Below are 12,752 nucleotides of genomic sequence, written 5' to 3'. Positions count from 1 at the left end.
ACAGCTAATGTGAAAGGCTTGTAATCATTGTTCGGACAGATCTTCTCTCCTAGGCTCCTTGCAAACACGTGTGTCATTGGTTCATCTTTTCCAAGAAGCACTCGTGTCGTGTAAGTCGGCGCCGATGTGCCGTCCGCGGAGACACCTGGCACCACCTGGACTAACGTTCCAAGTTTCTGGTACTGCGTCACAACCACGAAGATGGAGTCACCAAAACCGGTACAAACTACATCCGTGTGGACACCATTGACAACAGCAGCTCCCTGCTTGGTTCTTGGTGTTCCTCCTGCCATCTGGAATAAAGGACAGAAAGAATATCCAGATTATGCTTGTACAAAACAACTTTGTGAAGATACAGAAACTAAGCAATGGCCAGAACTACAAGATCATTGTTATGGGCCTAGATGTTCATTACTTCAAGTTCAACAGTGACTACTTCTTTAGTACGATGCTTAATGACTTGTTGACCCTGAGATCTAACTTCCAACTATTGCAGAATAGAATGAAAGTAACAGACTCCCTGACACTTGGTAAACAACGCTTGGTTTGAGTGAGATTTGATAATAGCAAGGATGATGATGATGATGCAGGTGGAAGTAACATAATCTGCCATCACTGCATGCCTATGAATCTGCTCCAAAGCTCCTGTTTGTTAGGATGGGGAGGTAAGCAGTCTGAGTTGTGAGTAAAGATTGAAATGTTTTAAAAATGCTGTAATAACGTTTACAGAAAGAGTGGCAACAAAGGATTCAAAATTATATTCGCTTTATACCTGCCATCTGGAATTTGAAAGGCCACAATGACCTCTAATAACACGCACTTAATATTTGTCTTTTATTAGGAGTTATCTTACATAATTTTTTGCCTCTTATCCTATATGCCTATGACTCAATCAATAATTCGCATGGTCAAGCAAACCGCCAGATATGCACATGTTATCAAATAATTAATAAACTTGCACGAGTTGTTTCATATGAGAGAGCTGTATACACGGACTGTACGAACTTGAAAGACATATACAATAGACCTTGAACTTACCGCTCGCTCTTCTATCGATATGGCCACTTGCTGTTCCTCTGCTGTAAACTATAAACTGGAACAAATACCAGAAAGAAAGATGAAATTTTTGCCTTTTCACCCACAAGTTTCGATAAAGTTCTCGTCATTTCACGTGAAATCTCGTTCATTGGTCACGTGATGGCCCAGGCCTGCCAGTGACGTCATCATCATGGCGACTGAACCACTTCATTCTTGGTTCAAATTTTTGCACCGACCGAAATCGTTGATTTCCTCAGGATTTAAAGGACTCCTGACGACAGTTTGTATTCCTTCGTAGTTCTAAGATGTCGAGCAAGGCTACCGATTTGGATTTTTGACGTAACACGTCGCAGATTGGTAGAAAATTTGCGTTTGAATATCTAATTAGGTTGTGTTTTTGGAGCCATTTTTTCGGGGAAGGCGGGTTTGGCGCGGACGGACAAAGTGCAACATTTCCCCTCATTATCTGAGGGAAACCCGCCATTCCTGCAGCGCCTGCTGTTTTGGTGAGGATCGACGGCTGCCTGGCCGTTATAGCTGAGATTTCAAACCCTACTAACAGGTATGTATAACGTGTCATCCTCGTGAAGCCCAAATGCTACCGATCATAATTTGAAAATTCTTCATCACAGATCTTTCAATATGGATGGAAAATATCGGTCAAACGTATGTCATGATTATATTTGTATTATATTACAAACCAAGGCACAATACATGAAGCCCCGACCGTTATAGTCATGCTACCGGGCTGATCGAGCCTGCTAGCACGTTGTCAAATTTTCTCCCTTTGTATCAGTTTTCGTGAAGCCCTCTCAAGTAACGCTGCTTGGATTCGCGCCAAGTACGCAACGCTCAGGCATCACGACAAGAAATAGTTCTTCCCGCGTCCTATCCTTCGTACTCATAATCTAGATCAATTTATTCCAACTCCTTAGAGTACCAAAAATACTATGAAAAGATTAGTTGACGTTAGAAAGGTATTTTTGAGGGTGTGTCGAGTGGCGGGTGGTTTGAAGATTGGCCCCACCGCATGTAAAGTTTCGGGTCAATGGGGTCATGTGTGGAATACAATAGTGGGCGGTACCAAATTAGCTGGAGGCGGGGGTGGGAAATACCTTCTCTCACCTCATGACGTAAAGATACAGACTATTACACCTAGGATTAAAAAGAGAGTTGAAAATTTTTGATTTGTAAAATAAGCTTGCATCACAATTTTTCAGGTCATTATCGTCTAACTACAAACTGCTTCTTCACAATCACAGACAGCTAATTGTCATGAACATCTGTTTTTCATAACTCTAAAAACAATTGAAAACATATACAGTACCTCGTATCTAAAAACATTCCTGTTTTGCATTCATTTAGTCCAATCTAATTACAAGAGATGTCTGTCTTCCTTTACTCACCAATTGGCCCTTAATTTATGTAACAGTCCAGGTAATTATGTTGGTACAGATTTATGTGTCATGAACTTAAGCAGGAAATGGACCCTCAAAGATTCACCTATTAGATTTGCCCTACAAATACACATACCTTGTGGGGCTTCCAATACACATGCAAATTTACCTGAAACTTCTGGGGTAAAGAATAACAATGAATTCAGAGTCTTATAGCATATAAATTCAATGATGATGTAATCTCCATGCAGATGGTTGGATGGAAAGTCATGTTTTCTAGCTGCCCCATATTTGGTGATTGTATAAAATGTTATGATCTTTTATCCTGTCTGCTTGGAGATTACAGACATGCGATAGTATTTTTCCTGGTAACATGACCTAGAAATGAACCACCAGTCCATTAAGCACTGCAGCTCTGTACACTTCCAAACGTTACTGTCATGCAAATGAGCAGATTGGTGTGAACAAAAGAACTGCAATGTGTGCACTTATCCGTATTCATGTTATGATAGTGCACTCATTTGAAAGTTTATTCCTTTTAGAGGTATGGTATTTTGGTTTGTCAACAAGCTTTGTGTTTTGTTTAGGTGAATAGAGTTTAGGAATAGAACGTTTAGCACTTAAGTATTATTATTATTTAGTATGATTGGTGAGTATGGTATCAAATCTGAATTGGTTCCTGGAAATCTAGCTTGTCTGTTCTGCTCACATGTGTCTGATTGTGATATCCTGTTAGCAGTCTTGGATTGATGTGCTAGTAGCCTAGTACTGTATCCTTGTTGTATTTATGCCTATTGATTTGCTGATGTGTCTGGTGTTTTTTTTTAGTCATGGAGCGGAGGGCGCCAAAGCGACGTAGAAGTCGTAGTGATGGCAGCGATACTGACGATGAAGTGTCTAGAGGTATGTAGTGTACTCTTTTTCAGCATCATTTATTCTTTCTTTCATGTAATCCCAAGTGTCTTACTGGTATTTTACTCAATGCAGTTTATACATACAGGTAATAAATAAGATAGCGGTTACTGGTTGTGCCAAAATCTATCCAGTTGAGTATCTATTATCTTTCACATCCTATTTTACTACCTGTAATTGGGGGAACTGACTTTTGTAATATCATGATGAAAATTTTAGCTATCAGTGAGACACAATCTGTGATTGTGTACAAAGTCTTATTTGTGTTTATTTCTTAAGGCTCAAAATATCGCTTGCAGTTTGCAAAAAGAATTTGAGATTCCTGAAAAATTATAAGCAAGTTGAAAGAATACAAGGTCATTAATATGAATCACATATTGCTTAGAAAATAGAATTAAATAGTATTTTACTTGAGACTGTTTTAGAGAGTGGTATTACCCTAGCTGGCTTCCTGCCACAAGGGTCCCATGTATCAATTGGTGCTGGTCAGAAGGTTGGTCTATATTTGCTCAACCTTGGCACGGATAGGTTTATCCATTCAATATCTGACACTGACTTTTCCTGGAACTGAATATAGAAATGTTCTATATTAAACTTTCACTGAATCCACTTAACAAGTTATTGAATTAGCCATGTTACTCATAAAATTGGGCAGTCCATTTCTAATTTCAGTATGTGGTATCCAGTTTGACATTACCATTTAGCACTATTGTCCTTTTAGAAAATAAAAATAGGGAAAGTTCAGGTTGTACAGTGTCTTTAATACATTTTAGACTATTCAAGGAAGGCTACTTCAGTCCAGGTAGCATTTCTATATTCTTCACTGCTTAGTGTTTTGTGATTGTTATGTGTGACTAAGCTGACATTAATGAGCTGGAAGTGCACCATGTCCCTACCCCCTGGTAACCCCCTATGTTGTACCGACTCAGCTGTCTTTCCAGACAGCCTGCAGGGCCCCAGTAGCAGCACCTCCCAAGCCTCGGGGAGCGTCTGCTCCCTTCCTCTATCCACCAACGATTGTGAACAAGACCCTATCTCAGGTACCGCGCCTCTCCTTTCTCTGTCTGCCAGGGCTCCAGGTTAACATTGTCACAACTTTCAAATGATGGTAAAATTTACTGTTCACTTTGGAACTCTTCTGGGACAACAGTACAAATACAAATTTCTCTCCTTTTGCACTTCCACAAAACGTTTTATGTTTTTGCAACAAGTCTCACCACTTCACCAAGTCTGTAACAAAAAAGATTGCGATTAAAGTTTTTACCATCTATTCGTATCTACATTGCAGTGTGGCTGTATGATACCACCTTATAATGTATGATACAGACCATATTGTGATACAAAAACAGCTTCAAACAGTCCATGTGCTTACTTTGGGACAGTTGAATTTTAGACACCTCAGACATGAGAGGAAAAATTTAACTTTGAGGCCTGGCCTTCACAGTCTTTAACAAGACTGTCTCTCAAATCCCTGCTCTGCTTCAACCTCCAACAGTTATCTTTAAAGACTTTGTTGTTATGATTCCCTCAGATTCCCAGTTCTCTAAGTTTGGCTCGCCGTCAGAGCGCAGCATACACTCCAACAAGCCTGCGGAGATGTTCCGTAAGGACCTGATCTCGGCGATGAAGCTGCCGGATTCGCAGCAGCTCCAGCCCGAGGAGTTTCTGGTGATGACGGACACGTGGAAGCAGGAGTGGGAGCGCGGCGTGCAGGTACCGGTCAACCCGGACATGTTCCCGCACCCTACCATGAAGGAGATCGTTCCACGGGAGAAGCAGGGCTGCTTTAAAATGTAAGTTATGGTGCAGGTCCTATGTTATCCTATGTGGAACAGTATTACTCAAGTTATGCATCTTTCAGCATTTTGACGAAATTTGGAACTAGAATTTGGTCTTGACAGTTGTTCTATCAGAGAAATTATTGGATTTTTGACCTCCAGATGGCATTGCCAGATACTGTACCACAAGAGAACTTGCATTTTCTCTGTCTTGTATTCTAGGCATGCTTTGGTCAGTTTGTGGTAGATAGTTCTTGTGCTCCGGAAGAAGTAACATTAGTTTGGGCCCTTCAGCTATATCCTTCGGAACTCCAAGGACCATCTATTTGAAGGCATGTTCAATCTGACATTTGTCGTACACCATGTTTTTGCAGGCCGCGAAAGTTGTTAAAGTTGTCTGCTCCAGAGAAGGACAGTGAGGGGAGTGTGACCCTACAGCTGGCTGACAACACATGTAGATATGATCTAGACGATACTGACCTGCACTGGCTCACCGTGGTCAACACTGAGAGAGAGGTTGCGGGTAAGTAACATAATAAGTGTCCATAGGCATAACAATGTTGTTTTGAAGGCCCTAAGAGAGTGATACATGTTTGTATTACTATGAAATACTTAATACCAAGTTATTTTTATGGGGTCCTGGTTCAGAAAGGTTAAGATAAGTATGGGATTTAACATTCAAATCAATACTTGGAATGACATAGAAGACATGTTGGAAGATATTAGATTCAAATATATATTTTAGGTACAGGTACATGGGTTTAGGTTCAGGCTCAAACCTGTACATGTATCTGTACCTGAACCACTCTTTCCAATAATGGTTGATCTTTGATGATGACAAAAGCATGTTCAAACTGATACCTATAGCGTTTAATTGCGCTAGACACAAGCCTATTGAATGGGATCTAATCCTTACCACCAACACCTCCAGTAGGGATTATTTTATAGAAACAAAAATGAAAATCATCGCCATGTTGACACAAGAAAATTATAGTGCTTTTTTCCTGAATGCTAGCATGTTTTCAAAGGGACTGTTTGCCCTAATTTGAAGAAGCTCTGGAAATTATGCTATTAATTAAGAGACATTGTCACAATTTTATTTTAGGTGATACAGTCATTGATGAGTACACCATGGAGAGGATTATAGAGGAGCTGGAGAACAAGTGCCATGAGAACAAGCAGCTGACTATAGAGACAGAGGAGGGTCTGGGGATTGAGTATGACGAGGATGTCATCTGTGATGTCTGCAGATCGGTAAGCTATGTTAAACATTGGGCTTGGTCTGAATTACACTTTGTAATAGACCAGCTTACTAGAAAGGGAAAGGAGGTGTCCACATTTGAAACAATTCTGTACAATAGTAATGCATTGGAACATATTTAAATGGTGATCACCATGAAAACCACACGTGCTTGAAAAATAAATCCACAAACATTTCAAAATTTCAGTATTTGACAATGTAAGCATGACCTCAGACTTTTGTCAGCAAGGAAATTTTCACTTAGACTATTTATAGGTTGTTGACATGTTTGTATTTGTTTATTTTCAGCCTGATTGTGAGGAGGGGAATGAGATGGTGTTTTGTGACAGCTGCAACATCTGTGTACACCAGGTAGGTGTCTCTCATCATCCTCGTAAAGCTGTTTACGTGCCCGTTGCTCACGTCATATTTTCTCCAAAATGATGCTGTTGGTCCAAAAGAATTGGGAAACGTCGGCCACCACGTGGAAAGCTCTACAGTTGGACTTACAACTAAATGTACTTCTCATGTTTAGATGTAATTTCTGTCATAAGATATTTGACTATAGAATCTTGTAAGAGATTCCAACTTTCTTGGCTACCCAAATCATGTGAAGAGTCCAGTACGTGAATCCATTCCTTGTTGTATTTGAATTGTTGATGTAATTTGAACTTGTATGTTTTGACTTTAGGCCTGCTATGGTATCCAGAAGATCCCAGAAGGCAGCTGGGTGTGTAGAACGTGTGCCCTGGGGATCAGTCCCACGTGTCTGCTCTGTCCCAAGAAGGCAGGGGCCATGAAGAGCACAAGGTAACGAAATACTGCATGGTCTGTGACCTGGCGTGTACAGGAAAATTAGCTTTGCTGTAAGAAACTAAGTCAAATATTTGTAAGTGCTAATTGTATTCATAGAAATAGGTATGTGGCAAAGGTAAGACAAGATAAAATTCAGTGAGTAGAGGCAAGAAGAATGAAAAGTATTTTTGTCTACTTTGAGTTTGGATGTAATTGATTGTTGTGGTTTCTGCAGGAGTGGAACAAAATGGTGCCATGTGAGCTGTGCATTGTGGGTACCAGAGGTCAGCATAGGGGTTCCTGAGAAGATGGAGCCAGTCTGCAAGATCTCACAGATACCTGTAAGTATGTTTGTTTGTGCATGAATGTGCGTTTGTGTGCGTGTGTATGTTTGTGCATGTGTGTGTATGTTTGTGCATGTGTGTGTGTGTGCAGGCTCGTGTCTATGCTTGTGTGTGTGTCGTGGATAGGAATGGATCTTACTACTTCACAATTTTGACATTTTGCAATTTTGTAGGTTTGACCTGTATGTTTTTGCTCACCCAGCCCAGCCGATGGGACCTGATATGCTGCTTGTGTAGAGAGAGGACCGGAGCTCCTATACAGTGTGTGGTGAGTCACTAGTCAGTTTTGGGTGTTCTGTGTTTGTGAATAGTCAATGTGCGGAGAGGATAGCAAAACAAGTTATGAATGTACGTTTTTGATTTTTGTTATGTGATTAGAGTTGGAACAGTGAAATGAATCTGGGACGGAGCTGGTCTTAGTTATGTAAATATATGAAATAAGATACCTGTAATGTTTAGCATGTTACATTTTCAATGAGTTTCCTGCCTTAATTTCCAGGTGACCACCTGTAAGGTAGCGTTCCACGTCACCTGTGCATTCCAAAATGGTCTGGAGATGAAGACTGTTCTAGAAGGTCCAGATGAGGAGGTGAAATTTAAGGTGAGCTGTTTTATTTTTTAAACTATGCATTTTACATCTTTACACTAACTAACCATAAGCTGTAGCTAAGAACTAGTGCATGTGCAAGTTTGGTTTGGCCATTGCATTGGATATTCTTAAGGCATATCCCTACTGGAGTATGGGCTGCAATCCTCAAGTATGGGCGGCAACCTTTTCTCTATTACAAGTGTTCTAATAGAGGCTGAAAATGTAAACTTTTATTGAATCTGATGTTTTTCCCCTACAGTCATACTGTCCGAAGCACACTAAGAAAAGACAAGGAGTCACAGATGGGGCGTCTGAGACGACTGTGAGACCCTCATCAACTTTGTCACCCAAGAAGAAGACAGAAGAGGAAAAAAGGAATGAAAGAGCTGACAGGTAAAGGATTCTGTTGCCATTGAGCTTGGTCTGGAATGTTGCCTTTCCCTGAAATAAGGTTGTCTTCTTCTAGTTGTGGTTGGATCCAATCAACCTGACTGAAGAGCTATCTTCCTGTTATGATGACAAGGACAGATGTACAGTATATCCATTTAGTTAACTAATTTTTCCAGTACAATAGACAGAGAACTGCAGTTGAATGTCCTATATTAAGGGCTGCAGTCCTTTCTTGTAGCATTTAAGTCAGGCAAGCAACAACATCTTAGATACACACTCTTAATGTTCTGGTCTTGAAGCAGGGTTGCTATCTGTAGTAGCACCTTGATAGTAGCCTGAAATTTTTAACTGAATTTGTGTGTGTGTGTTCAGGTTGGAGAGACTAGAGGAGGAGTTCTACACCCTGGTGTCCCCAGGAGAGATCTCTACATCCCTGGAACAGCCTGAGGATGTGGTGGACGTGGTGTGTGAGTACTGGAAACTCAAGAGAAAGGTGAGTCTTAACATCTCAATCACTATATTATATGGTTATGCATGTTCACAGGAACACCTTGGACAGATGGTTATGAGATTTGGCACTGTATTTGTCTTGGATAATGCCTTGAAGAGAATGCTTGTGTAAATTATTCATTGTCATCATAGTGGAATGTTGAATGATTGAGTTTGTCTGGAGTATTTGAGACTTTGAGCCTTTGCCTTTGTTTTGTACCACAGCTTGATTCCATCTAACGATAGCCATGCCTTTTGTACACATCATTTACTGACATTTGTAACACTTTTCCCCCTACAGGCAAACTTTAACCGCCCTCTGGTGATGCCCAAGACAGAAGAGGCAGACCTGCTGAGCCAGGCGGAGGAGGACAGTCTGTACCGCAGACTCAAGATGTTCATGCACCTCCGGCAGGACCTGGAGAGGGTACGTACTTAAGTTTGGTCTCCTTTCTTGTTAAATCTCGTTATTGCTCATCTAAGATGTTGCACGCTACTGGAAAGGGATGCAGTGCTTGCAGGATGTTAAGCCGTGGCCTTCTGTTCTCCTTTCTTTCTCCAAGTAGTTGGGAGTTTGATACTCATCTGTTTTCACTCACCTGACATGCTGCATTATTGCAGAATGTTAAGTCGTGGTCCTCTGTTCATAGTACTTGCCCAAAATGCCAGCTCTTGTATCAACATGTAGTTGTGAACAAAGAATCTTGATATGTGGTTTGTATCTATGTTTGAGGGAGGAATGCCAATAAGTAAACATGCTGTCCTCAAATGAAGGGTGAACAGCTTAATTTTCCCCCTGAAAGTGAATCTTCATAAGGTCTAAATTAACCGGTACCAGTGTTGTAGGTTACCAGAATGGAGTGTTAAAGTGTATTTCCTCTATTGTTTCCCAGGTACGAAACCTGTGCTACATGGTGGGCAAACGGGAGAAGCTCAAGAGGCAGCAATGCCGGGTCGCCGAGGAGGTATTCTACAAGACACTGAAAGTAGTGGAAGATGAGTGGGAGGACTTGGACATAAGCACGCTACCGCTGCGCGACCCCAAACCAGAAATCATCAGTGAACAACATTCCACAGAAGAGCCCATGGAGGAGGAACTAGCCTCAAATTCACAAGTGGAGGAACAGAAAGACTCTGAAAGTCCGAGGAACGGGCTGAGCATTCAGATGGAGCTGTTAAGAGGCAGTGCTGACAAAGGGAAGGCCAAATACAGCTCGAAACACAGATCGCGGGACCGGGCAAACGGGCGCTTTCTCCCGCAGCACGAAGTGACGAAAAGGAAGCTAGATGAATACATAGCTTCGATAGACACAACTCCGAAGAAGGGCAGGAGTCCAAACCATTCCTCACCTACTAGCGTCTCAGGGCACCAAGAGGGGAGAAGAACGTCCCCCAACGTTAAAGGCAAGTCAGGGTCACCTCCAATCAAAGCTTCAAGATCTCCATCAAGGAGGTCGTCTCCAAAATACAAGAACGACACACGATCATCCCCTCCAAGTAGGGAGTCTTCTAGATTTTCCCCGTCGGCAAGAGAAGTGAAAAGATCACCCCCCGCTCTGGAGAGACGAACCTCTCCCAGAACTTCTCCCAAAGTGAAAGAAAGTAACTCCCCCAAGTCAGATGCGCTATCGCCCTCCCACTACAAAAGTTCCAGAAGTGAGGACGGTAAAAAGTCGTACAAGGAATCAGCACCAAGAATAAGCCTAAGCAACCTTAGTGGATACAGAATTCCCAAGAAAACTAGCCCTAATGCAGTAAACAAGGCAAAAATTGAGCAGAAGCCGGTAAAATCACCATTATCCCAGTCCCCTCTAAAGGATAGACAGGAGCGCCCGATGAGGTTCGGAGACCGAGGTCGGGACGGGTATCGACGGCTCCCCCTCAGTACCTCTCCAACCCAGTTGTCCAAGAAGAGGATGGACGGTCACTTTAACCAAACGAGCGGCACTCATCTCCAGTTTGACAATGTTGACGGGGAGGTAAGTTTGCGTAGGAGCACCAGTCCGACAGGTAGTAACGAGTCCGGGCCCACGCCGAAGAAATATCCCACAGTCGTGATCGACTCGGACTCTGATAACGAAATCGACGTTGAGCATAACTCGGACTCGGAGTCAACGACGGGACTGTCCCACGCAAACCGCCTCTCCAGGTATGGTCAAAACCTGCCGCATCGGTCGCCCAATAGAAGCCTTCACAATTCCCCCGGGATGCGAAATTCTCCTCTAAGTCGAGGGTCCCCCAATGCTAGGTTAAACAGTTCTCCTGGCAACCTGTCCAAACCAAAAAGCATCAAGAATCGAATAACCGATGCCGTGTCTCGCTTCTGGAACTCTGGAAGCTAACGTTGGTGGATCATGTTAAGTTTTTTAGGAAAGCGTAGCTTACAGCTTACAAGATTTTCCCAATCAGAAAAGAATGTGTTTAGTTCAGGAAATTTAGCTGCTTATAGAAATGTTGATTAAGTCAGAAGATAGTGCTGATATGATTAGTTTGGGTTCTATGAAAGATGACCGAGTCTTTTTAATCTTTACAATGTTGCTGGAGCTACTCAAAGCAGATAAGGATCACTTTAACAGAATGAAAATTGAATTACTTTGCTTGACTTCTCAATTTTCTTGTCAGTTGCTAAATATTATTTTAGCTTAAATTATTATTTTCTCACTTGCAAATAGAAATTGTGACCCCATTTATGTCTGTTGGATCCAACCATGATATTGAGTATGCTACTACCATGACTTCATAGTAGTTCATAGTCATACCATTCTACTTGTTTTATGAAAGCTGCTCTTGCGCATTGCGGTTTACGTCATGGGATCAACTAGTATTAAAAATCATTTGACTATATTTATCATATGAAAACCATATTGAAGCATCTAACGTTTCACAAACAGAAGATACCTTGTTTTATTAAAGAGAGAAGTACATGATCTTGATCTGTTTCTTGACTATGTAATATGTTGTGACTTGAACCACAGTATTACTTAACTGTTGAAATCAGACTTACAAATGATCGAAGTTTAATCTATGTATGTAGTTTCTATTCTTATCCATATTCTGCTCATTTTACTGTTCTGTTCATTTTACTGTATCTTCAGCCATTGCGCTTCACATACATGTATAGAGTATTAGAGTCCTGTTGTCATATTCAAACTCTAAGCAATTACATGACTATTATAACACTTCTATCATTCATAGCTGTTCAGAAATGTCAAATTGTTGATATGCTACTAAATGTATGGAAGATTAAATGAAATATTAATTTCCTTTCATGATTTCTCTAATGCATATTTTTGTAGTTGTGTATTAAATACATGTATGTAAAAGACTTGTACAGTGTATAGTTCCAAGAGAGATGTAATGAAAATGAAAATACATGGAGACATGGACTTGACCATGACATTGTATGTGTCATTCAGTGTTAATGTCAGACACAGGTTAGAGGTTCAAATTTCCAGCAACAAATAACTGGTCACTATTGATGGTCTGTACTGTTGCTTGGTAAGTGTGAGGCATCGAAATAATAAAGCTTTGCTAGCACATACATCCCAAAACCTGCAACAAACGCATATGGAAAGGAAAACCAAAGAATAAACTATTTACGTAGGCAACTTTCAAGATTTAAAGTAAGTTGTGTATGGTCAGATTCCGTGTATATGTTTCGATATGTTCACAGTTCCATATATAAGTCAACTTGATAAGAAGATTTTGAGTGAGCTGAAACAGTGACTGAGTGTGTATGTTATTTCGTTGGTCCTGCAATCGTATTAACCACTACATCAA

At 41.1% G+C, this 12,752-nt stretch overlaps 1 protein-coding gene across 3 annotated transcripts; it reads left to right on the top strand.

The window, feature by feature from the left end:
* The first annotated feature begins 1,223 nt into the window (after window positions 1-1,223).
* LOC118419726 (protein Jade-3-like) lies at window positions 1,224-12,451 on the top strand. Of its 3 annotated transcripts, none has more exons than XM_035826260.1 (15): window positions 1,224-1,600; window positions 3,264-3,338; window positions 4,289-4,387; window positions 4,879-5,140; window positions 5,500-5,648; window positions 6,231-6,379; window positions 6,675-6,737; window positions 7,057-7,175; window positions 7,396-7,501; window positions 7,707-7,772; window positions 8,004-8,105; window positions 8,353-8,486; window positions 8,856-8,976; window positions 9,274-9,399; window positions 9,866-12,451. In XM_035826260.1, the coding sequence occupies exons 2-15, from the start codon at window positions 3,266-3,268 to the stop codon at window positions 11,312-11,314; spliced, it is 3,018 nt and encodes a 1,005-aa protein (XP_035682153.1). In that variant the 5' UTR covers window positions 1,224-1,600; window positions 3,264-3,265; the 3' UTR covers window positions 11,315-12,451. The 3 variants fall into 3 exon arrangements, with proteins under 3 accessions (XP_035682153.1, XP_035682152.1, XP_035682154.1); XM_035826259.1 differs by having other exon boundaries at window positions 4,277-4,387; XM_035826261.1 differs by lacking the exon at window positions 4,289-4,387.
* Window positions 12,452-12,752: the final 301 nt, after the last annotated feature.

This window comes from Branchiostoma floridae, chromosome 7, assembly GCF_000003815.2.
Source record: "Branchiostoma floridae strain S238N-H82 chromosome 7, Bfl_VNyyK, whole genome shotgun sequence".
NCBI lineage: Eukaryota > Metazoa > Chordata > Leptocardii > Amphioxiformes > Branchiostomatidae > Branchiostoma > Branchiostoma floridae.
The sequence above is the reverse complement of the archived record's forward strand: the minus strand, read 5'-3'. Positions and strand labels throughout refer to the sequence as shown.